The sequence below is a fragment of the Lethenteron reissneri genome, chromosome 25 (assembly GCF_015708825.2).
Source record: "Lethenteron reissneri isolate LAM-NWPU_2019-01 chromosome 25, ASM1570882v1, whole genome shotgun sequence".
NCBI lineage: Eukaryota > Metazoa > Chordata > Hyperoartia > Petromyzontiformes > Petromyzontidae > Lethenteron > Lethenteron reissneri.
The window spans coordinates 16,932,779-16,957,815 of record NC_083803.1 but is presented as its reverse complement, the minus strand read 5'-3'; the positions used below and the strand labels follow the sequence as shown (position 1 = coordinate 16,957,815).

At 54.1% G+C, this 25,037-nt stretch overlaps 2 protein-coding genes across 2 annotated transcripts in view; one reads left to right on the top strand and one right to left on the bottom strand.

The window, feature by feature from the left end:
• LOC133347346 (E3 ubiquitin-protein ligase pellino homolog 2-like) overlaps positions 1-18,622 on the top strand; it is a 57,007-nt gene extending 38,385 nt beyond the window's left edge. The window contains exons 4-7 of the mRNA XM_061559551.1: positions 2,946-3,047; positions 11,638-11,835; positions 13,049-13,237; positions 17,102-18,622. Of these exons, the coding sequence (XP_061415535.1) occupies positions 2,946-3,047; positions 11,638-11,835; positions 13,049-13,237; positions 17,102-17,719 (1,107 nt within the window). The 3' untranslated portion in view covers positions 17,720-18,622. The remainder of the gene's footprint in view (positions 1-2,945; positions 3,048-11,637; positions 11,836-13,048; positions 13,238-17,101) is intronic.
• A 311-nt stretch (positions 18,623-18,933) lies between these two features.
• The window catches only part of DPP3 (dipeptidyl peptidase 3), a 74,117-nt gene continuing 68,013 nt past the window's right edge, over positions 18,934-25,037 (bottom strand). The window contains exon 18 of the mRNA XM_061559550.1: positions 18,934-19,605. Coding sequence (XP_061415534.1) covers positions 19,454-19,605 — 152 coding nt within the window. The 3' untranslated portion in view covers positions 18,934-19,453. The remainder of the gene's footprint in view (positions 19,606-25,037) is intronic.

Here is a 25,037-nt window from a genome sequence, read left to right as displayed (position 1 = left end):
CCGCGTGTGCGTCAACCCTTCTGAGGAGATGTTTAGCGGGCAGCAGAGGTGAGGTTTGGTTCGGAGCAGGTGAAAGCCTCGCCACGTTTGAGCTGTCCCCCGCTGCACTGGCCCCCCGTGCACGTTGCGACGAACATTCCAGCGATGGCTCCGCTGTGTTGTGCGAGCGACGATCGGTGTTGGGCTCTCTCTCTCTCTGCCGTGCACAGTCCTCGAATTTTCACCTTTTTGTTTAATCTTCAAAGCACAAAGTATCTCGCAAATTATGTTTTTGGTCGACATAAGCTTTTGATTTTGCTCGTTACAGTGCCTGTAAGGAGAGAGCATAAATAATTTAGATACGAATTTTGGTTTTGTACTAAACCTACAGCATTTAGTTCAGAATTTGGCAAACGGTATTTTTTTGTACAAAAACAGATTTAATTGAAATTGATTCTTTTAGCAGCAGAGTACAGAATGTGATTTTAAGGGGGCACTGGGATGATAGTAAAAAAATCATTACACATGCAGCAGAACATATGGCAAAGCTTTAACCTAAACATACATTTGAAAAAATCACGTGGAATAATTATTTTTAAGCAATAATTATTTGAGCGCATCAGGTATGTTGCCTCGTGCTCACTGAAAGCTTCCTTTAAACATTCCGCATGCCTCTCAGCCTTTGCTGCTGCGGTGCTAAAACTGTGCCGGGACAATTGTTTATCAAGACTCGGTCGGAGCCCCGGCTCTTGCGTAGCAGCGAACTTTCTCAGCCGGCGCTGCGTCACAGCGGCCGGGTGGCCGCAAAGCAGCGGCCCGAAGCAGGAGACACGCCGGGGTGACTCCTGCATCCTCCTGCCCTCCCTCGCGAGGCTCTCGGTGGCTGTGAGCGAGGGAGGGGTTAATCGCCTGTCGCTGTGGCTCAGGCGAGCAATTACATCTCCGACTTCCAGCCCCGTCAGTGCTCCCCACTCCGCAGCTTTGAAATCTATTTTTATTTACCAAGCGAATGTTTCCCACGCCCCTCGTGGAATCCCAGTACGCAGCACCCTCCGATAAACGCCGCCTCCCTGCGCGCTCGCCCCCCCTCTCCGCGTCTCCCCCCCCCCCCGCCCCTCCTGGCCACACGTGCTGTGCTGTTTTTAGTTATCGTCGATTTTTTTCCCCCTTCTCCTAGTTGCGACTGTTAATTGAAGCCTTTGTATTTTTAGCCGGAGTGCGCGATCAACGCGCATCTTCGTGCCTATTTTTTGCGCCATTTTAATTGTTTCGGCAGCCGCGGCGACCTCGCGATATCAAATAAGTGGGGTGAATCGACCGTAAGACTGAGCGGTGCCTCGCGGTAAAAGATACCAAATAAAAAAAATGTTATGTAAATATTTTAAACGAAGCCTTGCTATTTGAGTTCAATGGCAGTCTGTGCCACATTCGGTTTCCCCATTACGCAAGGACACCATAGCTTAGCTCAGCTCTGTGGCTGGATTACAGTTGCCGTACAGTTGAGTCACATGTTTAACGATGAATGGGTTCTCGTGAGCTAAAAGCGTTCGACCTGCTGGAGCAACTTATGCCGCGTATTGTTCCCAGAGCTTGATTAAAATCGATGGTTAAACAATCATTTAAGGGAACGCTCTAAATTTTTGTGGCAACAGGCGAGGACATGTGTAATTAATAAAGCTCGCCCCAACGGCGTTCACATCGTTTTTCCACTTGTCGCCTGTGTACCGGGTTGTTGGCTGCCAACGCTCACTAACCCAAATACCCGACCACGGGCGAGTAGGCCAAATCGTCCACCTTTCTTGACAAAATGTTTGACAAATATCACTCGTACGCGAGTCTATAAACATGGCCTACGTGTTTGGTTCAGCAAAGCCTTTTGGCGAGGCGTCGCGCCGTTCGTTTCGAGCGCGTCTTGCTCGTGTGGCGTTTCGGTCTGCGTTTGTATCCACCCCGTTATTAAATGTCGCTCTCGGAGGGCTCCAGAAGCCGCCGCGTGGATTGTGGGGTGGGGGGTTTGCAGCGTGTGGAGAGGCGAGAGAGGAGGGGGTGGGGGTGGGAGAGAGTTTCGCCTCCTCTGGAAGACACGAGCACGTGGGTGGTCGCGGGTACTTTAGATGGGGGGAGTATTGGGGGGGGGTCTCACGATTTTCACGAACCCCCCCCCCCAACTCTCCCCTTCCCCAGGAAGCCGTTGGCAGCGTCGTTCATACGTTCAGAATAGCCGCTTTAGGACCAGCAGAAATAGCTTCGATGTATTTATTTTAAGGCTGAACTGTCACACGGCTGCCCGAAACAAATACTTTGTTGAACCACAGCCACGCTTTGCTCGACGCATTGCGAGCGTGAGATCTGTCTGGGCCAAAAAGCCACAATCAGCTTTAATTGCCGTGGCTCGTCAAAGCCTGTTCCAAGAAAATCATAACTACGGTGGAAATAGGTGTGCGCTATGCAGCCGCGCGCACCATTAGCATCGTTTTCAGATTCGTAAATACAGCAGTGCTGTTGCACGGCCAAACCGGTTGGATTAATGTGCGCGTGGCTTAAAATTCTTCACACTTTACCACCCGCAAATAAAAATATTAAACGTGCCTCAATTCATCTCTACCCATTGCACTGCTCTTAATCGTATTAACAGCACGATATTAAATAGCTTCTGGAGTAGCCTTTGATTCTGGCCGTCCCAGTCAACCCCTACTGCTACCAGCCGTGTCCTCCTGGGATGCGAGACGGATTACCCCTCCCAGCCCTCGGCTCTCCGGCGGAACGTGAGCGCCCTTGACGAGTCGGGCAACTGATGGATGTTCGGCAGAGGCTGCAGCTCGATGTTTGTTCACACTGTGGCGATGGTGCTGAAGGCTGCCGTTTGACACCTGTTGTGAGCTCATGTGCGTGTCTCTCACCCTCTCCCCTCGCCCCCTCTCCTCCCCTTTCCACCCTCGCTCCCCTCTGCCCCCGCCACCACACAGGCGGTGAGCAGCAAGGAGCAGCACAGCATCTCGTACACGCTGTCACGCAACCACACCGTCGTGGTGGAGTACACGCACGACGCCGACACCGACATGTTCCAGGTGATTGCACCCCCGCCAACTCCGCCACCGCAAAGACAAAGATCCCCCGTGCAGCCTGCGTTGACTGTTGGCGCAAGGGGGTTAGTGTAGCCAGTTGCACGGCGGGCGTCGTAGGCTCCCCATCGCTGTGTGTTGAAACACCGCATCAGGTAATCATTCAACACGGGGACGACCTGTTCTGATATAATTCGTCACTAATGCTCTCTATTGCTGTGAATCGACTGCAGACCGCCATGTTCGTAGCGCAGTGTGGCTAACCCCTACACTACCACTATAAATATAGAGATCACCCCCTTATAGCCTTGACAGACGGTAGGGGCAAGTGCTGCTAGTGAGCCAGAGCCGCACACGAGGGGGTGGGTGGCCAACACCACGCCCAACCGCATTTATCTCCCCAGTGGCGATGATTACACACCACACCACGTACTCATTTGAAGCTGAGTCGACCCAGGGGAGGCTCACAACCATTTCAAATAATCGTCACTGGTGTTGGTCGTGAGCGAGAATCGAACTCGGGTTGCCGGGTTCATAGCGCAGCGTAGCGCTAACCGCTACACGATCGCACCCCACAAGAGCACTACGCACACACGCGCACACACGCGCACACACGCGCACGACCTCAATGTGCGGTTCATGACCCATGACCCAACACAGGCTGTTTTAACAGCACACACTTTGGCCCCCGCCTGTAGCTGCTAACATTAACTTCTAACGCATGTGTGGCATGCACCCGCTTGTAATGGAGAGAGTGTTGGAGGTCGGGTCATTGGATCATGTGAAGATCGTGTTCTGCAAGACCCCCAGTGGACTGCGAGGTGGCCAGGAGAAATGCAGTACAGAAAGTGGGTTCCTGATCCATCTGTGTGTGCGTGTTGAGTGTTCTCTCTATAAGTGTGAGGTCCTAATTAAATAACCTGTCACTATCATTAAAACAAAAGGCGTTTGCCAGGACATTATATCACTCCGAGTGGTCATTCAGTCGAGAAACCGTTAGCCCCTAATTCAAACGAATAACCTTGACTGTCAAACTGTAACCCTTGACTGCAGCCGTAATCCGGCAGCGCTGAGCCGTTCACTTTTTAGCCTCTCGCTCTTAGCCGGAGCCCTCGGCGCCGACTCCCAGTCGGGGCTGCAGGTCACCTGATCCGCCGACACGGGTGCCACCCACAGCGACTGGCACCATCGCGCCGCTCGGAAATGCCGCAGTGCCCTGCCGGCGGCGCGGAGGCGTTGGCTACGGTGCGCCGTGCTCACCACCGTCCCGGTGTTACGTGCGACAACGCGGCCATTCGCTGCCTCGCGCGCACGCAGCTCGACTCGGCGGAAGTTGCAACCCAAAACAAACAAACAGCCCCTTGCAGAGAAGCACCCAGGCTGTGTGTCCTACGCTGAGCAGGAAGCTTTGTTCTTGAGACCGTAGCCGCGGGTGCCAATGTCGCTTACGGGAAACGCCTTTTATACGGCGAGAAAATGTTTTTTGAGAATCGGCAGTGCGTCGCTTTAGTGCCGCGATGTCACCGTTGTATCAATGAATCGAGAAACGGCCATGACGTGACATAGGGCGCGTCGTCTCCCGGTGACGCGAATGTCTTTCAGTGCTCTCCGTCGGAGAAGCCTGGGTCGCACGGCCTAGGCGTGCGTCTGCAAAGTAAGAGCCGTCGGCTCTGCGGGGTCGTTGCTGTCTTCGCCTGAAGGCCCGGCACAAGTGCATCAGCGGCGAGAGTCAATGACTTTCGGCAATGGCAATCGGCTCTGGCAAGCGATGGACGCAAACATTGACGGTGCCGGGCGACAGGGCTAAGAGCCGCGATGCCCAAACCCGTGCCGAGCTTTGTCGCTCGGATCGCTCGCGTGACATTGAAAATCAATGCAACGTTAGTCGTATGGAACTTGGTGCCAGAGCGGTGGGGGAGGGGGGGGGTGCATTTGCTAAACTTTTCAACGTGAGCCCCTTCCATTCGTTAGGCAGAATTTTCTAATTTAAATTTAATGATTGTGTTGTTAAAAAAAAAACCCCGAAATTAAATATTTGTGGCTCACGAGGAGCAATCAGGACGTCCGCAAATCCACAACAACTGTGCGTTGCCCTGGGCTGCGCATTAACATCATAAACGCTCGCTGCCTTTCCCTCACAAGAATGTGTAGCCCTGTGCTGTGAGCGTCTTTTGCAGCACATCATTAAAAAGTAAAAACACAAAAAAACATACTGCGCACTGTATGTTGTGCATGTGCGCACACTTTATAGCTGCTACGTGTTGTACTTAATACAACGTTTGCAGCTGGCATTAATAATTTGTGCGCTGGCAACCGTGCGAATGTAGTCAATTAAATCTGTTGAAAAAATAACGGCGGTTGTCAAAATGGGAAAGAACACGAGGCAGCCGAGTTGCACTGCACCGCCGATACACCGCTGATGACGATCAGGATCTGTGAATGTGTTTGTAGTATACACACTTAACCACCACGTTTGTGGGGGATGCATTTTTCCCTCTGGTTGCCGCTCGGGCTGACTGTGGTTGAGAATTGCTGCCGTGTCGGAGTGTGGTCCCGCGATGGATTCGATTTGCCGCCTCGACATTTGATCGTGGACCCCACGTGAAGTCAACCCCCACGGTGTTGTTGCGGCCTTTGGAGACCTGAATAACGATTCCGTTATTTTTTTCCTTAGCTCAACGAAACATAGATTTTAGAAAAATCTGCTCGCAGGATTACACTTTTTTTTTCTGGGGCCGCTGTGCAGCGTGGGGGATGTTTTTTTTTTTTGGTAACATCGCTTTCTCTCGTCGTCGTTAGCCCGTGACACAGAGTTTCTGCACACACGGCGTGGACCCTTACGCAGTCCTTTGATTCATTATTTAAACACCGATTAATCTGATGGCACGCTCGTTTTTTAAGTGTGTGTGTGTGTGGAATTTGAACCGGTATTCTCCAGGTCTGGTGTGGCAGTAGTTCATGTTATTTTAGAATTTTTACCCTGTGGCATTCTAGCTAGCTCCTTGTGAAGCTGGTTCTTGTTCGTGGGCTGCCGGGCGCTTGCCAAAAGAGCCGTGGGAATTTCCCTGCAAAGCCACCGCCATCCCCGGCACATTGTGCGCGTGGCCCCTGCGGCAGGGAGACCCGGCCCCCTGATGGAATCGGCTCCGACGTGACGGACAGCCGATCGATAACCACGCGCGGGCGACGATGGCTTTCGCTCGCAAACGAAATGCGAATTCTTTCGATTTCTGCGGCGTGCTTCCAGGGAGGATGCCCGTGAATCATTGCAACTGCGGGTTTGCCCTGTGACCAGACACTATTTCCACGGTCGAGTACCGTGTCGCGGCTCTCCAGTGCACGCGTTCCTGCTGCCCGCCAGCCTCTTTGGAATCCCGTGACCGCAGATCCTAGGCAATCTCATTGGCAGAGGCCTGCAGATGGACAAATCCGGTGACCTCCTGCGATTTGGAACAATTCCACGGGTGCTTTTTTGGTTTTCAACTCGGCTGGCCCATGCCAAGCGATTGGGTGGGGAAATGGCGCGTGCCTAAACCAGGAGAGCGTTGCTCAGAAAGCCTGGTGGCGATTGCGGTGCATTTTAGAGGACGTCTAAAGTTATCCGAGCAGGGTTGCATGGCTGACTTAAATTCGCAAATTGCTTGCCTCGTTTCCAAACGTGTTTTGGATCTCACAATCTGGCGTGCTGGGGATTTGGCTTCGCACGCCGTGCCGCTTTGTCTACCTCGTCGTTGTGTTTTTCTAGCGAGTGCTGCGATGCTTTATCTTGTTTTCCGTGAAAAGTCGATTTGAGAATGCAGAAGAGATCTGCCTTAAAATTCAGGCGCAATGTGCTCCGTTCCTCGAGCGTGTGCCGCCGCCAGTGTTCAGAAAATGTAATTGTGCTTTTTCTGCTTTGAAGTGTTTTTTAACGAGATAGCGGCGTTTTGGCAGTTACAAAGCACCCTTATTGTCTGTTCCACAAAAGTGGGCTGTTATTTTATTCTTGGTTATTGCCATAAATAACAGTAAACTGCTGGAACAATGCAGCCGCAATTTTTCCTTGTCCTCCTCCTCTCCACCCGCAGACATAATCTTTGCTATTTCATAGATTTTATTTACTCCTTTGCTTTTCATTACTTGTATAGCATTGTTGCACCCTCTCATTTTGTGCCGGTCTCTCAATTTCAGAAACGGGTGCTGTTGCACGCATTATTCCGCACCCTTGGTGCGTGCTTCACACGCCCACAATTACGTGTCGGGCGTACGCACGCACGCACGTATGTACGCACGCGTGCGTATATGGTGTGCAGGCTTCCTGTAAAATAGTGCAATTTTTCACTGGCCGGAGCACCGTGTGCCGAGACTTCGCCGATGCGATTCGTGCGTCAGACCTCGTGGAGGGCGGCGCGAGGTGCTGTCAGGGCCCCCACGTCCCCCACTCGTGCCCTTTTCACTCTCCCTTCGCTCGACCCGCCACAGTGCCTTTGCTATTAAAGTGCCATTTTTACAGCCGATTCACGTTTGTAAAAAAAACGCATTTACATTTAGAGGAGTCGAATAGGGCTGTTTCCGCACAAACTTAAAAAATTATGCGTTCCGGTTTCCCTAACCGATGGCTTGCCGTGCCCGCGTTCACCGCACGCTCCTCTTCATGTCTGCGTTTGCCACCCGACGCGCAGACGACGCCGGTGACGCATCCCAGGCCGCCCCAGCGCACATCTCGCTTCCGTTTGCCTCCGCCACAGCGACTCTGAAATATATGGAGGCAGCGTTTTACAGAATTCATTATAAAAAAACACGGCCCTTTTAGACTGTATTTTTTGTGTGGAAATGTGAGTGGAGAATAGGTTGTAAAAAAACAAACCCCCGAAACGTTGCTGGCATGCAGGTTGCGTGCAGGTAAAGCTCTCACTACGTTGCGTGCGCTCCATTTTTTTTGGAGCTTGACTTGATTTGCCCGGTAGGGGAAATCACCGCAGCTTGATTTGAACTTTTCAGAAATGATCACCCTACGACGCGCGCAGACAGTTTTAATGCGCGGAAACACCGGTGGCAGAGTGAGAAGGAATTCTCTGGCGCCGTGTTTCTTCTTCGGCAGGATGGCGGCACGTGTTAGAACGGCACTAATTTTAAGGGCGTCCTCGTGAGGGAGGATGGGGAGAGGGGGGTGGGCATGTTGCAGACATTTGTTAAGATACCTTGGACGCTGGGCACCTGTCAGCTGCTTTAGCGAAGGATGATATTGTAGAGCGAGCGAGCGTGCGGTTGTGGCCGAGTGGGACTGGTTCTGTCTGGATGAGTATCCGTCACGCCACAATGGCGGCGGTGGAGGGATCTTCTCCAGAGACGGCATTTTTTTCGTCGTGCCTCTGGCAGCGGTGTTTGTCAGTGTCGGTGGACGCGGCGGCAGGAGCCCGTCATTTTATCGTTGCGTGCGCGCGTGGGGTGTGGGGAGGTGCCGGGGTGCGCGGTTCACTTTAGCGGCATAACTGACGAAACCGGGTCGTCGATTAAAATAGATTCTTGCACCCGTGTTAAATGCATCGAATCGCGCACGTGAGGTTTTATTGTTTACAGTAGTTGTGTTAGGGGTGCACTAAATGTTAGCAAATAATAGCGTCTGGAATGGAATCACTACAGCGGATCGTGAGAATTAACTCGCAAGGGGCCAAATCGTTGCAGGTCTACTGTACGTGCATTCTATTTCTCCGCTTTCGAAAACAAGGCGTGCAAAAGTAACGTAAAAATTAATCGTCTGCAGTTAAGTTCTCGTTGAACGCTGATAGCTGTAGTTTTATTTTGTTGGTCGTGCGGGGGAGGGGAGCGGAGACGGTGGTGTCATACCTCTCATGGCTTTCGAGTTGAGTCCTTGACACGCGTGTATATTTATTTATTTATTGTTTTTATCTTCTATCAAAGCGGTCATTTGGTACTTCTCTTTGGAGTGTGCGCCGCGTAGGTGCGTGCGTGCGCACTCCCTCAGCTTCTCCCTATTGTTGCCGCGCGCGCCAAATCTTTCGCTCTGTGCCATTCGCGTGTTTGAGTTTTGGCCTCTTAGGCTAATTGGGGTGGGGGGGGGGCTGTCACCCTTTAGATCCCATGAGCGACCTGGCTGGCTGCGCCGCGCTTGCGCCTGGCTTTGGTCGCGGTGACGACGCCGCCGTAGCTCCCGCGGTGCAGCCACTTGTTCCACGCCCGAGATCAAACGGGCGGCAGCAGCAGCAGCAGCAGCAGCATCAACAGCACTGAAGCCATGCCACGGAGGACCCCCCCCCGGCAGTGCTGCTGTCTGCGAGCGGGCGTCGTGGCACGCGCCTGATGAACACGCGGCCTTTACGCGGCGTAATCAATCATGTAAATAGTTAATAGCGTCATCCCTACACTGCTCGCGTGTGTGTATGTATACGAGCGTGGGCTTCACAAGCTAATGGATTAGGCGAATAACCCTCTCGCTTGACGTCAAAATTTCCACCAGCGGCAACATCCGCGGCGTGCCGCGCAAATTCGGACAATGTGGGTTTTGTGTGCCCTGGTGATGTCATGGCTCGTCTTGGTTTCACTCGCACATACACAAAGCTCCCTCGTTTATCCGTCCAGGCCGTTGGGGTAGTTGCTGTTCGCGAGTAACGAGTGGGCGACGAGCACCATGCCACAGTTGTGATGTTTACTCGGTGTTCAGTTTGACCGCTCGTTATCTTTTGAGGCACATCTATCTAAGGTGGTTGAAATGTCCTTTATCCACTGAAGAAATAATGGCAGAATGCATCACTTCCTGTCACCTGCTGACTTGGAGAGACCGGTCCATGCTTTTGTGTTGTCCCGACTCGATCACTGCAAGGCCTCACTGGTTGAGATTCCAAGCAAAGTACTGGGCAGACTCCAGCTCGTTCAGAATGCAGCTGCCCGAGTGCTCACACCTCGTGCAGCGCCGACGTGAGCACATCACACAGCTCCTCTTATCCCTTCATTGGCTACCGGTCAAAATCCAACTATATTTTAAGATACTGCTATTAACCTCTAAGGCTTTTAAAGGGGCTCACCTCATATTACTTGCATTTATATATTCCATCAAGGTCCTTAAGATGTTCTGATGTCCAACTGCTCAGACCTCCCTGGTCTATAGGTTTGCACTTTTGGTGATCGGGCTTTTGTTAGCGTGGCACCCAAGCTATGGAACTCCTTGCCACTTGAAATCAGGCGATCAGTCAGTAGATATGTTTAAGTCTGCTTTGAAAACCCATCTCTTTAAGATGGCCTTGCCTCTTTCGTTTGGTCGGTTGCCCTACTGGTTGTGTTGTTGTTTCACTGCTTTCCATGCATTGTGCATTGGGATCCTAGGATGGAATGCGCAATTATACATTTGATATATTATTACACTTTAAGGTGCAGTCAAGCTACTAGGGTGGGTCGAGCACAGGTTCCCATACTTTGATTCCAGTGATAATATCCACGTTTGGGCATTTAACTCGTCGAAATGGGTTCACAGCGCACTCATCCATCGCACCACCGTTCCTTAGAACACACGCACACACACGCACTCATCTTCCCACACATTCACGCGCACGCACACACGCACGCACATGCAGAGCCATTGTTTACTGCGTCAAAGGCCGGACGCGCGTAGCCGTTTCCCCGCGTTGAGCTCACCGGGTCTGCTGGAGCCGCAGGGCCCTTGAGCGCTGCACGACCGCAGCATCACGCTCGCGTCATCCTGCAACTTTTGCAGTCCAGTTTGGTTTCAAGTGGCTCAACATCATGTTCAATTAGTCGCTTCAAAACCGCACAAAACACATTGCATTTTTGCAATGACTTTGGCGAACGTCGTATCACATTTACTCGTACGAATGTTTATATTTCTCTGGAAATATATAGTTTTACAGGGTAAACCTGGTGCTGACGTCGCTTGCCCCAGAAAACAAAAATGCCCCACAGAGCCACTGGCAGAAGTGTCCTGCGTTGGGATATTTGTCCAATTCTCTGTTTAGGGTTCGTGTAAATGCGGCCACGGAACGCGGTGAGGACGCGCGTGTGCGTGTGTGCGTCCGTTAACAGGAATTGAGGTGTTACTTCCTCCTCCTTCACAGGCGTGGGCGCTGCGTGAAAATGTGCAGTGCCACCCGAGTCTCCACAACCACCACAGCAGTCCTTGCGCACAGTGCGCCGCGCGCCCGCCGTGCGCTACGCGTTTTTTTTCACAGATGTACGATTGAGGCCCACGGGAGAGCGAGTGGCTCGGGAGACGCGTGCAGAGAGGATGATGGCCTCTCCGCATCGTGTGGCTCGTGGCAGCTATTTGGCCTTGCTTCACCCCGCTGGTCGGCGAGGGTTGGTAAAGGCGGGGAGCATGGATGTGTGGAAGAATGAACAGTACAGTACACAAATAGATTTTGCTGCACTGTCCCATGATTTACCAGCCACAGTGCGGCAGCCTACAGCACCTGTTTGGTGCACGGCGGTCGCCCATCCAAGCACTATCCAGGCTCAAAACCTGCTTAGCTTCCGACGTGCGACATCTCCGCGCTCGCTGTCGGCGTACGCCACCACACGCGCGCGTGTCGTGCGGGGCGCGTCCTAACCTGCGCGCGTGCTCCGTCCGCGCGTGCCCGTGGTGCAGATTGGCCGCTCGACCGAGAGCCCGATTGATTTTGTGGTGATGGACACGGTGCCGGGCAGCCAGAGCAGCGACGAGACGCAGATCACGCAGAGCACCATCTCGCGCTTTGCCTGCCGCATCAAGTGCCAGCGCACGGCGCCCTACACGGCGCGCATCTTCGCCGCGGGCTTCGACACCTCCAAGAACATCTTCCTGGGCGTGCGTTACCGCTCCGGCCTTCTCGGCCTTCACAACCCGCCCGCCACCTTGCGGTTGGGACGTCGTCGGGGGCTGCCACTCGCCCGCTCGCTCTTCGCCCGAGAAATAAAAACGCTTTTCTAAAAATAGACGATGCTTTGGCAACCCCACCGACGGGCGTCGGTGCAAAGATGCCTACGATGCAGATTTGGCCGCTCGACGTCGCGAATTACGCTGCACGACGTACGCCTGGCGATGGATCTTGATCGCGAAAGGATTACGTCGTTAAGCAAACATCATAATTGTGTAACGTTGGATCGAAAGCCTTTCAGGTTTTTCCCCTCGTGTGCATATACAGGGTTACGCGAGTCAATTTGGGTGATTTAGGCCAGTTCTTAAAAAAAATTCAAACTTTTAAAGAAATGAGAGCGTTACTTTTAAATAATTCAAGTCAAACACTGGGAGTTTTGTTGTCCAGATGTGCACGTGGCACGCGCTGAGACTCGGCACGCATTCTTGATGCTAATCTGCGTGGGCTGATACAGTGCTGGGCTCACTGCTGCTGCTGCGTCCGGACAAGAGATACTGCCAACAATAGGGGCCCTCTTCCCAGTCCCCCATCACCCCCCCCTCCACTACCCCCCCCTCCCACCAGCGACACTCAGGAATGTTACATAAATGAACCTTTATGCCAGCCCCACACATGCAAATCAAGCCGCTGTCCAATTATGTAGTCTGTAAGCCAACGCGTTTTAATTTATGAACCGAAGAGTTTATGAATGAAAACATGATTTGCGTACAATTGATGACTTGGCATGATTACAGCCTACATGGCAGTTTATCCTTGTAATTCTGGTGAGCTCCCAACGTACACACAATACATGTCCACGTGTAAAGGCGTGTGAAAGGTACGTTGGTTTGATTCTAGACTTGCACCAATCTTGTAGAGGGATTGGAGTCGGCGCTACGGAGAGCAACACAAGGTTAACAAATCCGCCGTAGAAACTGCGTTCACTCTCGTCAACAAATCGTAACCGTTTCTAAAATCACATTACGACGATTGAGCCAACGGTGAGGAGGAAAAATCACTGCACACCTCGTTTGTGACCGTGTGTGTACGTGTGTGTACGTGTGCGTGCGTGTACGTCCGCATAAGCGTCGTGGTGACGTCACCGCCACTTAGTGGCGAATGGCGGTTGTTGTTGTAGTACGCCCGCGCCTATTTGTTGTGCAGGAAAAGGCGGCCAAGTGGAAGAACCCGGACGGCCACATGGACGGCCTGACCACCAACGGCATCCTGGTGATGCACCCTCGCGGCGGCTTCACCGACGAGTCGCGCCCCGGCGTGTGGCGCGAGATCTCCGTGTGCGGCAACGTGTACACGCTGCGCGAGACGCGCTCCGCTCAGCAGCGCGGCAAGCTGGTGAGTGGAGCGCCGGCAAGCGCGCGTGCATGCCTGCTAACCCACGAACCTACGAACCTGGCGACCCGAGTTCGATTCCTGCTCACGGCCAACACCGGTGACGAATATCTGAACTGGTCCAAGGCATCCCCTAGGTCTACTCGGCCTCAAATGGTGCGGTGTGTAAACATCGCTACTGGGGAGACAAAGGGGGCTGGCGACCCACCCCCTCGTCTGCCGTGCCGGCCTTAATCGGTGCTACTCGCTAACAGCGCTTGCCCCAAGGGTCTGTTAAGGCTACGCAGGGGATCTTTGTCTTTGTTTTGAACTGCTTTCGCGTACCGTACTTAGCCAACAGCGCGAGTTGGAAGTGCAGGAAAGGGGACAACAAAGTAAACACAACAATAAGCAGTTGTAAAGAAATTAGTTTTCAATCTAGATTCTTTAAAAGTGCACAGCTCTGGTGGTTTCCTAATATCGGAAGAGCGTTCCAGACGGCCACAGAAGAGTGTCTGAAAGCGCGCGATGCGTTGACCGTCTTTTTTCGATGGCCAGCCAAAAGCTGCTGCTGCTGCGACGGTGACCGGAGTTTGCGTGGTTGATGGTTTATGCTCCTTGACGAGCACAGCGAGGGTATCGTGGTTCACGTGTGGCGTGCACTTTGTGTGTAACGAGCGCGACGGCTGCACGTGCCTGCGTGCGTGCGTGGGTACGTGCAGCGGGGAAGCAATCGCAGCAATTGTTGTTAATTCCGAGAGTAAGAAGCACGTTGCCAGTGCGCGGTGTACAAGGAGGCGGTTCTTGTGTTGTTCCTCGCATGGAACGACCCCAAGTCGTACGACGAGCGGTTTGACACTCGCTCCCGATTTCCATCCAGCACAATTGGAGTTGAATTCATTCCAATGTAATTTTTTTGGTGTAAATTTTTATTCGCAAAGGGAGTGGGAATTTTCCAATGATAAGGTCACCATCTGCGTGATGCTCATTAGCAGTAAAGTTCAAGGCACTGGAAAGAGAATCAGATTGACCCAGGGCGAGAGGGAAAATTAACTTCGATGTCAGGGAAAAGAGCAGGGGGTGGCGCTCGGGTGTGCGTGTGAGCGTGCGCGCGACAGGTGAATGTCAAATGTAGCTAAAGAAGAGACCATTGTCTCGTGAATTAATTTATTGCACTTATAAAAAGTAGGTTTATTTTACAACTGTGCATTTTGTAATATTCTCGGCTGTAAATAACCGACAAGACGAACGGCAACGCTCCGTTACTCACGCCACAGTCTACCGCGAGACCCGAGTCCTTGAGGCTTCTCGTCCCCCCACACACACGCACACAAACGTCGCGCCCGCCTGACCTCCCTGAACACCCAGTCTCCTTACCTGCCCGCCCAGCGCAACGCAGCCGTTACATTCTGACACTTTTTCATTACAGTGCCTATTGAACACAAGTCAAGTATCGATTTGCCGCACACTATAAACAGCCCAAGTGCAGCGGTAGTGCCGGCCAAAGCAATTTTAAATGTGCTGGCTAGTTACAGAACTCGGTTGCTGCCCCCCCCCCCCCTTCTCTGCCTGCCCTTGATAAATAGTACCACTTTTGTGAAGCGGAGGCCTCGCTCAAAAAACACCGCTCGCTCTCCACACGCACGCATGGGGTGGTCGTCGATGCTGCCCGAGGATTATTCTTCCCTTTTTAGTTTTACAGCCGATGCTGCTGACTGCAGGATCAATCGGCCTGGGGATAATGGCCGTAGTGGCAGGGTTGAGAATGATTTATGAATATTGCTCCAAAGTGGCTGGCCACTTGACATTTTTAACGGCCGCTGTAAGTTTTATAAGACGGAGAATTACCGATGTACACCTTCCATTACTTTATCTTTAGTGTTGTGAAGAGCTTTTGATTGAGGCTCTGTGTGCCCGGCTGAAGTTGTGTGGGGGGCGGTGGGGTGGTCGGCACTGGATTCTCTCAAGCCGCCATTGGCATCGCTAACAAACCGCAGATCCATCGGCCGGAGCTGATTAGTGCTGGTTCATGCGCATGCCTCTTTTAATATTTTTACAGGCATGAATAAAGGGTGCTTGTGGTGGGGTAGAGTCAAATGAAAGAGGCAAATGGGGCGGGCGGGCTGTCGGTCCTGCTCGGGAGAGCCGACAGGATGCGATGGAGAGGCAGATGGCAGTCGGCGCAGCACAAGCGGTGCCCCCACTTACAGGCAGTGGCGCGCACCCAGCCAGCCGTGTAAATTGCCGGCCACCGAGGTAACGAAATTACGAGTTTATAGCGCTGTTGAAGGCAGCCAATGTTGCCAGATTACGACTTATTCTCTCGCCGAAAGTGGCAGCTCGCTGGCCCGTGGCAGTTCTCAGTGCTGGCCTTTTCAGCAGCCATAAAAAAAACTCGCGCACGCACAAACTGCTTGCTGCTTTTTCAAGTGCGTGGAAAAAACTGCGCTTTGTGTCGCTGCGAACGGACGCAGGAAGGCACACGGAGCGACCGGCAGGCGCAGGCCGTGCCGGACAGTGGGAGCCGCTTTTACGTGGCGGGTAACAAAGGTGGTGGGGCGCGTCTGTGACCATTTTGACGTTATGTTGGGGGGGGGGGGGGGGGGGAGCATGGACTGCCAGGGAGACTTGGCAGCGCGATTTCGCCTTCAATAGAACGGCAAGGAAGCTTCGGCGTGCTCTCGTGGCAAACGAGCACAATGTGTAAAGCAGCTTGGCGGTTCCAGAGACAGATGAGTGGGTGTTTCCAAATACCTTTATTATTATTTTTTGTTCCAGGTGGGGTGCTGTACGGTTTTACCGTGGCTCTCGTGGCGGTTGGGCCGGGGCTTAGCGGCTCTGGCCGGTAGTGATGGCAGCGCTAACCGGGGGGAGGGGACAGGGGACCCCCTGCCTATTGACATTCAAAGCCTTGCTGAGCCAGGCGAGGCATCAATATCGGACGGAGAATAACTTGCTTTTTTATGAAAATAATTGGTTTCTCCCTGTGATGCTGGAACGATTTAATTTGCGCGAGTGTGTACAGGAGACGCTAGATGTGGCTTGCATAAGAATTGACATTTTCTGCAGCAAGCAGGATTGCCCATTGCTATGTAATTGCATTAGCAAATCTGTAATCGCGTACACATTTGTAATTACCCACTTACGCTGGAACGTGTTTTCTCTCCCCCTCCCTGCTCACCTTCTCCCCCTTTGAATCAAACTCTGTATATTGCTTCAACAGTGCTAGCAACGACGACTTTTTAGGTCTTTAAACTGGAGCATGGCTACCATAGTTGGCCCAGAACACTGGGTGACAAGTAGTTTGTGTTTACAGCTGCGAGCAGGTTTCATCATTGCTAAATAAGAGAGAACTGCTTGTTTAGAGATTAAGACCAATGCTGGCATCAGAACAGTGGTGTCATCACAGCAGGGAGCAGCCCTTGAAGTGAGCAGCTTGTCTGCTGCATTTTCAACCACCAGTCTCGAGTGAGAACATTGATGTTCAAGTTCTGTGATCAGGAAGCTGATCATGTGACCGCAAGCCACCAGGAACGACGCTGCCACTTGCACACAAAACGCGGAGCGTGCTGTTTGCCTGGATGTGCGATGGAGCGGCAGACATCAACGCAAACCCAGATGACATATTTGCGTAAATTTCCCTGGGTCAGGCATTAAGTGAACATGAACATCAGAGATTTAGTGGCAGATAACACGGACATTTTTACTCCCAACAGGAAATGTTAAAACAATTTGGACACAGAGCGTTCGCACATCGTCACACCGCGTGAGGCCGGATGGCCGAGCTTCCCATCGCACATGGTGCTCGGCCTCCAGGAGGGCCCTCGCCCCTCGGCGGCACAGGGCGGCGGCGGCGGCTCACACCGGGCGCGTGCGTGCGCCCCGCAGGTGGAGGGGGAGAGCAACGTGCTGCAGGACGGCTCGCTCATCGACCTGTGCGGCGCCACGCTGCTGTGGCGCACGGCCGAGGGCCTCTTCCACACGCCGACGTCGCGCCACATCGAGGCGCTGCGCCAGGAGATCAACGCGGCGCGGCCGCAGTGCCCCGTCGGCCTCAACACGCTCGCCTTCCCGAGCCTGCGCCCGCGCGCCGCGTCCTCCGCCGCCGGGGCAGCCGCAGCCGGCGCCGCCGTGGTCGCGGCCGGCGCCGAGGAGAAGCAGCCGTGGGCGTACCTGCGCTGCGGCCACGTGCACGGTCACCACGACTGGGGCCACCGCACGGCGGGCGACGCCGACGCGCGCGAGTGCCCGATGTGCCGCACCGTGGGGCCCTACGTGGCGCTGTGGCTGGGCTGCGAGCCGGGCTTCTACCTGGACGCCGGCGCGCCCACGCACGCGCTCACGCCCTGCGGCCACGTGTGCTCCGAGAAGACGGCGCGCTACTGGGCGCAGATCCCGCTGCCGCACGGCACGCACGCCTTCCACACGGCGTGCCCGTTCTGCGCCACGCAGCTGTCGGGGGAGCCGGGCTATGTGCGGCTCATCTTCCAGGGGCCGGTCGATTGACCCGGCTGCAGACGCCACCCCAGCGCCGGGGCCGGCGGTGGCAGCTGAACTTGCTGGATGAGTCGGACTAAGGGACCTCGCGCAAAGAGGCAAGAGGTGGATTTTAAATACACTGGACCAAGCCAAGGATGGGTACCAAAACCGAAGATTAGAGGCGCGCACACACGCCCAGACTTAACTATTCCGACGTGACCGCATTAGTTATGTGTTGTATTGGTTTTGAATCGAATGTTTTTAAGTTTAGTTTGAGAAGTCACCTGTTCATTTTATTTAAATTTGGCATTGATGGACAGTATTTGTGACTAAAGGGTGATCGGTGCATGCTTACTAGCGCTACCTAACATCTCGGAACTAGCACATGCCCCTTTTCATATTGCAATTCCACCACTGGATGACTAAGGGTCGTAAGGATATCCCACCATCCCTGTAACCGCTTTGCCAGCAAGGAGGGGGAGGCCCAAGCCCTGAGTTTATACTGCGCGGGTGCCACGTTGGTTGTCTTATCAGAGAATGCTGGAGAGATATTTTTGTACAACATCCTTTGGTCTTCTGCAGCCTGGACACATGCATGGGAACCGCGGGTGTCATGTACCCAGGCGGCAGGGGTCAGGGGCGGTCAATGAGAGGGTTTTGCCAGTTGTGTAAATAAGGAGGTACTGGGACGTGTGGATAAAACAGCCCTCAGCTCAGATGTACAGTTATAAGCTGTCGTTTAAACTCAAGCATGCAAGTGCCCATCAAATGCTGCTCCCTTTCATTGGTGGGTAATGTACTGTAGAATGATTTAAGGTCCGACGACTACTTAACTTTGATAGCATCTGAACTTTTAATCAATAACATCAGATAGGAAGACCATTTTCCTTCTGCTAGACCAAATAAAGACATCACTGCTTGCCGACAGCCTTCTCCCGTTGCCTGAGTCATTAAATATGCAACAAACCGCAGCATTTGAAACCCTGAAAATGTTGATCCCCCCCCCCCCCACTCAATCTTTATTACCCAGACAGGAAAGTTGTGAGGAGTCTATTCTTAGTCCCGTGGCCCAAAAAACAATCTTAATTCACAAGTACCATGCCCTTGACTCCTCAGAGCTCATGTTTTATTAACCGCTCTGCAGAAACCAACTTGCCACTTGTTACCAAATCGGAGCGCGTTTGAGCATGTGCAAATTGAGAAAAGGTGAACCCAAAAAGAAACATCCAAGACATGGTCTGTTACCCTGCAGAGTCGTTTATTTTTTACATAAAGCACTTTGCATTCACGGGAGAATTTTGGAAACATTAAAGTACAGTATTATTACTTAATCAAGTTATGGTTGTGATCATGTGGTGAGGGGGTTAGGAGGAGACGCAATCCAAAAACAAACATCTCTTGCAGGTATGTACCTTGGCTGCGTGCCTCGGGAAATCCCTCACTTGAGCTGAAGTTTACATCACAAAAAGGCCCTTTTTAAAAATCGAATTTTACTATGTCAATGCCGGCGTCACTGGAGTGCAATGACAGTGCCCAACCATTAACGATGCCTCAAATTGCATGGGACAGCGTGGGCCAAGCAGCCTGGGTACACCAACTTGTAGGCAGAGCCACTGGGCCCAGCTCTGTCCACCTATGCACCCACCCAACACCACAACCCAAACAACCAACACCACCTTGCAGTTCACGCACGCAGAGCCTCGCTGCATCTTCGTGCCCGCGACGTTTCGCGGACGTCGCTGCCGCCGCCACTCAGCTGCGTTACTGCTGCTGCTTCCAGTGGTGCTGGTCCCGGCGAGACAGCTCCAGCAGCACGGCCTCCAGCTGCTCCCCGTCCTTGGCAAAGCGCTCGGTGAAGGAGTGAACCAGGCCCGCAGCACTGCCCTCGTACTCCGTCACGACCACCTCCTCGTCTGCACGTGCCACAGACAAAGATCCTCGCCTTTAGATTCTCAAAGAATGGTCGGGCCTGGAGCTGTTAGCAACCTATTAAAGCCAGGAAAAACACGAGGGGCTTCTTGTGGCCAGCACCACGCTCGATCACATTCATCTCCGCAGTGCTTATGTTTAGACACTGCACCAGGTACTCATTCAAGTCCAAGTTGACCTAGGAGAGGCCCAGGACCAGTTTACTTTGCCCAATTCTAGCAATGAGCAGGATTAACACACGATATGGATATACAATGAGCTCTCAGCCTTGGAAACTGTTGGGGCAAAAGCTGTTGGCAAGTCCCCGTTAACTATAGCAAGCATAGCACACACACACAAGGGTTGTGGTCAAAACCACCCGCGACCACTCCCCCCCCACACCGCTGACGCTTTGATGCAGCCCCAAGCAAAACGCTGAAACGCCCACACGGGACAATCGCGTTGCTTGAATGTGCCGACACGTGATCTACACCGAGACGATGCGCAGCTCGTTAAGCCTGAAAGCCTCACGGGCTCGGGAAGGAAGACGCTGCCCATGGTCTCGGCTGTCAACGGCGAGAAACCGTTAAATTGCAGCCGCAAATGTTCCCACGGAGTTGCTCGATCAGGGGAACTTACAGGATCATAATGTTACGTCTGAAAAATCACTGGAAGCGAATTAAAGCCGAAGGTCACATGGACACGGGTCGGGCGGAGGGAGAGGCTTCACGCACGACCTGCACTTTATAGCTTTGCCATTTGAGCCGCGGCGTTCTCTCGGCCTGGTGAATTGCACCCACGGTTCGACAAGCAACTCAGTTTATTCGGTGGCGACACAAAATAATTCCAACACCGGTTATTAAAACTGCTCTCGTGCGTCTGTCAATCAACAGAATGCAACTTCACTTTCCTGCAGCCCATCCCGACAATCAATGATTTGTAAAAACACCGCAGGCTCGTTTACAGGCTTTTACAGATACACAGCACATCGCCGGTGGCTTTCCCCCCGTTCATAGAGAACATCGCTCAGAATCTGAGCGGCGAAGCCACCCGGTGCCACAGCAGCGGAGGGCGAGGGTGAAATGGGAGATGTGAGTTATCAGCGCTGGAGACGAGATGTGCTGCCGGCAATGGGGAAGGGTTTTTTGTTCTGTTTATTTATTTATTTGGAAGAGGGAGTGGGGGGGGCAGGGAAAAAAAATCCGATACACATGATGTAATTTATAGTGGAAACCAGAGTTTGGAAGAGGTCATATTACCAATTTTTCATTAGCCGGTACCGATGATTTATCTTTGCCGACACGGGCAAATGTGGCGGGCGGGCGCCATAGGCGTCGAGCCGGTCCACGTCTGCATGTACGCGCGCGTCCACACGCGAGCTTCCAAGCATACCGCACAGACAGGCGCGCACCTAACCCCTGGCCAGGATGAAAGGGTGGTGCGGGGGGGGGGGAAGCGTGAGAACGCGGTGTAATTAACAGAATCTCAGATTTCCACGCCATCCGTCAATGCCACGGCAAATTCCGCTCGGCGTTCTGGATATTCCCAACGTCGTCACGGAACACCGTCATTTCACGCAGACAACGCTCAGCTGCACAAACGCCGCAAAAAAAACACGACGGGACATGCGCACGCAGGTGACCGGCGGTAACGGGGCAGCACTTCATCCACTCATGATACGCATCGCCCGTCCGCTTGCCCGCTCTGGCCGGTGGCCAACATCAATTAACCGACGCACCAACGCGTTCAAGCAAGGGACATCGCATTGTAGCGAGGGATCACAGGGGATCAACGGAGGGGGGGGGGGGAAGCATCCAAATTCAATTTCCTGCTCTCATCCGAGAAGGGCTTATTCCCCCATCGCTCGGCAGCAACGGCCGACCCTGCCCGACCCCGCGGAGGCCCACCCCGCCCACCCCACTTACACCGTCGGCCCCCCCGCTTGACAGAGCACAACGGCGAACCTCGCACAGACGCGGCCCGTCAACAACGAGCCGTCGGCCGGGCCATCAACCCAGCCACCCGCGAGCCACCCCCAGACGACGGCAGCGGCCCGTTTCCCTGCGTCGCCTCCACGGCTTCAAAACATGCCCACGGAGGGAGGGGGGCGTGGGCGATGATCGCCACGGTCTCCGCCTCACCCCCCCCCCCCACCACTCGCTCTGCCCCCCGCTCCCCTCCCCCAGGCTCAGCCAGGCCAAGGCGGGGAGGCGGAAGCAAGCGGATGCGCTGGCGACTTGGTGTAATCAAACCCGAGCGCCCCAGAGACTGCGTCGCCCCCCCCGCCCCCCACCTAAATCCCACCTCCCCAACGTCCAGCGAGAGTTGCGGCGGTGGTTGCTGGCACGCAACGTGGCGGCCATCGTGGCGCTCCGTGCCCCGCCACCGTGAGCGCTCTGGGGCTTCGGCGCTGCGCTGGAGGCGAGGGTTGGTGGTGGCGGGTGTCGCGTAGATTCCCACGAAGCGCTCTAGAAATTCGGTTTGGGCCGCGAGGTTGGCGAGAGATGGCAGCACAGCAAGTCTCTGCGGACCACCGTACACACCCGCGCTTGGTGGCTGGGGGGGATGGGGGGGGCGGAGTGGCGCCGCGGGCTGTCGTTCGCTGTGATCGGGTGGCTTCAAAACTCCAAACATGAATGCAGCAGCTCCCGAGTGAGTCACCACTCAACCGGGGAGAGATCAACAGCGCGCGCTTGTCACTGCTCAGATGAAGGGGAGTTCTTTCTTTACAAACCAGTTCACAAAATAACAAAAATAAAGCTCTCTTTTAAAGTTTAGATGGAAACTTCAAAAGTGGGTAACATTTCCCACCACTACACAATGTACTGTTGGGTAAATAAAATGTCAAGCCAAGTTCATCAAATTGAGGAAGTATGAGAGGATGGGGCAAGCTATTGTGCTCAATTAACAATAGGTTAAAAATACCCAATCATTTACTTGTTGCAGAGGAAATTCCTCTTTTTTTAATGGTGCTTCACCTGTGAACAACGATACCCTAAGTCCATGACCGAGGTCCCATCGTCGCTTGCTCGGCAAACCTAGAGACTCGAGACGCATCAAGGCATGGAGGCGTCCGTGTGTGCGTGCACAGTTCACCGTTGCAGGCGGCGGCGGCGTCAAACCGCGCCGAAACGCTCGCGGTCGCCAAAAAACTGGGCGGCTTAACAATTAATTAAAAGCCCACACAAGCAGGCCGGAGCCGATTGCACTCTGCGCGCCTGTTGGCGAGCTCTCAGCTGCCACGTCCGCCTCCTAAATGAGGTTAGCGAAAGCACTCTGCTGGACAAAACGGGCCACGGGTAATCGCGGAGGGCTCCTCCTCTGTTCCACCCACGGTCGCAGCGCCAGCGGCTCGCCACAGCAACAGAGGCGGTGTACACGGAGCAGTCACGTGACCTCCCTCTCGCCGAGAGAGAGGGAGGGCCTATGACCACCGTCAGGTAATAAAACACACCACCACTCACATGACCATCTTCCCCTTTCACGTCACCATTTACACCCCCGTCTATGCATCACCGCGCTTACATCCGCACTTGGGCATCGCCGCTCAACATCTGCAGGTCGACCACCCGCCCCTCAGCACTCATCTCCGCTCGACCGCCAGACCTCCGTACGATTCTCATTCAAAATCGCCTCGTTGGCTGCTGTACGCTGAAGCACGAACGAACCCAGCCCAATGCACCCCCCCTCCCCGAAAAGGTTTTTTTTACCCCCTCCCCCTGAAACAAACTCAAGTGTCGACGTGCAAAACCCCACGGCAAAACTCCCACAGCAAACCCCACAGCAAGCGCAGGAAGAGGCGAGGTGAGCGCACTCAGAGGGCTCGTGGGGGTGGGACGGGGCCTCGCGGTAGCCCGTTCCGTGCTTGTGGTGGAGGTTCAAGGGTCAAATCTCGGGGCCACCCTGATTATCAGTGCTGATGCATCAACCGGCATAAAAAAAACCACACCAGATGGCACAGTGGGGCCCATTCGAAAATCGCCTGCAAGTTAAATTGCTTGTGATTATACAGAGCAGGTATCGCCCCCTCCCCCCCCCCATCTTTTGAAAGACCACAGAAGCTTGGGAAATTGTTCATAATGCAGGTTGTGCTTGTCTACCTTCCGGCTTTGCATTTGCCTTCCCGTGTCTCCGGTCAAAAACTACGCATGTTGTACACATTGTGAAGCCGCAACGTGCACGAATGACTCCGCTACGTAAACCAACGCGGCCCCGCCGTGCCGCGTGGCCCCGCCGGGTGCCATGGTCCGGCAGACAACCGCACGCACCACCCTCGCGCCACCACGGCAGAGCGCGAGCTCGTCGTCGTTAGAACGACGTTTAATCCGAGCCCTGAGCCCTTCTTCACTGCCTTCGTGCCATCGCCCCACGAGCCTCCTCGTGCCCCCGCCCCGGGGAGGAGGATTAAGACCGACGAGCGCTCGCGGGGTTTGGAAGCGCTCGCCGTCGTAATCCCGTGGCGGCCTCGCAGCAGCTACAGACTTGCACCCCCCCCACCCCACCACCTCCCAGAGTTTAAAAAATTGATGACCCCCCCCCTCCTCCCCCCGCTGAGCTGGCGAGTTGGAGGGCTCACGTGGAGGGAACAGCCGGGGGCACGTGTCACTATCCGGCGGGGGGGGGGGTGGCTTCGGCGCTTTGTCCTGCCGTCAGCTGGCGGCCGCTGGGATTCGCGCCGCTCGCTCGTGGCAGCTGCGAGGGCCACGCGCGCGGTAATTGCCGTGGCGTGGAAATTAGGCCATTTGTGAGCGCGAGAGGCGGCGGCGGGCATGTGGGGGGGGGGGGGGTATAGAGTCCCTCAGTCGTCCAAAGCCGGGGGTCAAATCCAGAACGCGACGGCGCGCCAGCCGCCGGTCTAGCTATGCGTGAGGAAGTGGATGGGGGTGAGAGAGGGGGGGACGTAGCGATCCGTCTCAGAAAAATTATTAAATCGCCGCTGCCAACGCCAGCGATGTCACCGTCACCGAGCTCGTGATAATGTTCGTAACAACATGGACGACGCCGAGGAGCAGTGGGGTCTGGGTAATTTCCTCGATTGTAACTTCTCTAAAAATCGCCGCTGCCATACAATCGGTGCCGAGGACGAAGCCACTTCATCAGACGCAAAGCGCGACGCTGCGCCCGGCCTCCACAAAATGGCAATTCAGGCCAAGGGGCCGGAGACGCCGCCAACACGGCACATTGCCGCGTGCTCGCATCCTGTGGCCACAGTCCAAGTGATGGGTGATTCACCGATTCATGAATTGAAAGAGATCGCTCCGCTCAATGATGGATGCATCCTATCGTCGGCAAGCATCAAATTACTTTTGATGCTCTCGAGCGGTGTGGTGGAAGCACTTGATTAGCCACGTAAATATTCAGTTGCAAGATAACCCATGCGAGCTTCAGTTGAACACTTCCCAAAACCACTTTTGATGTTGGCCGCGTAACGCACTTA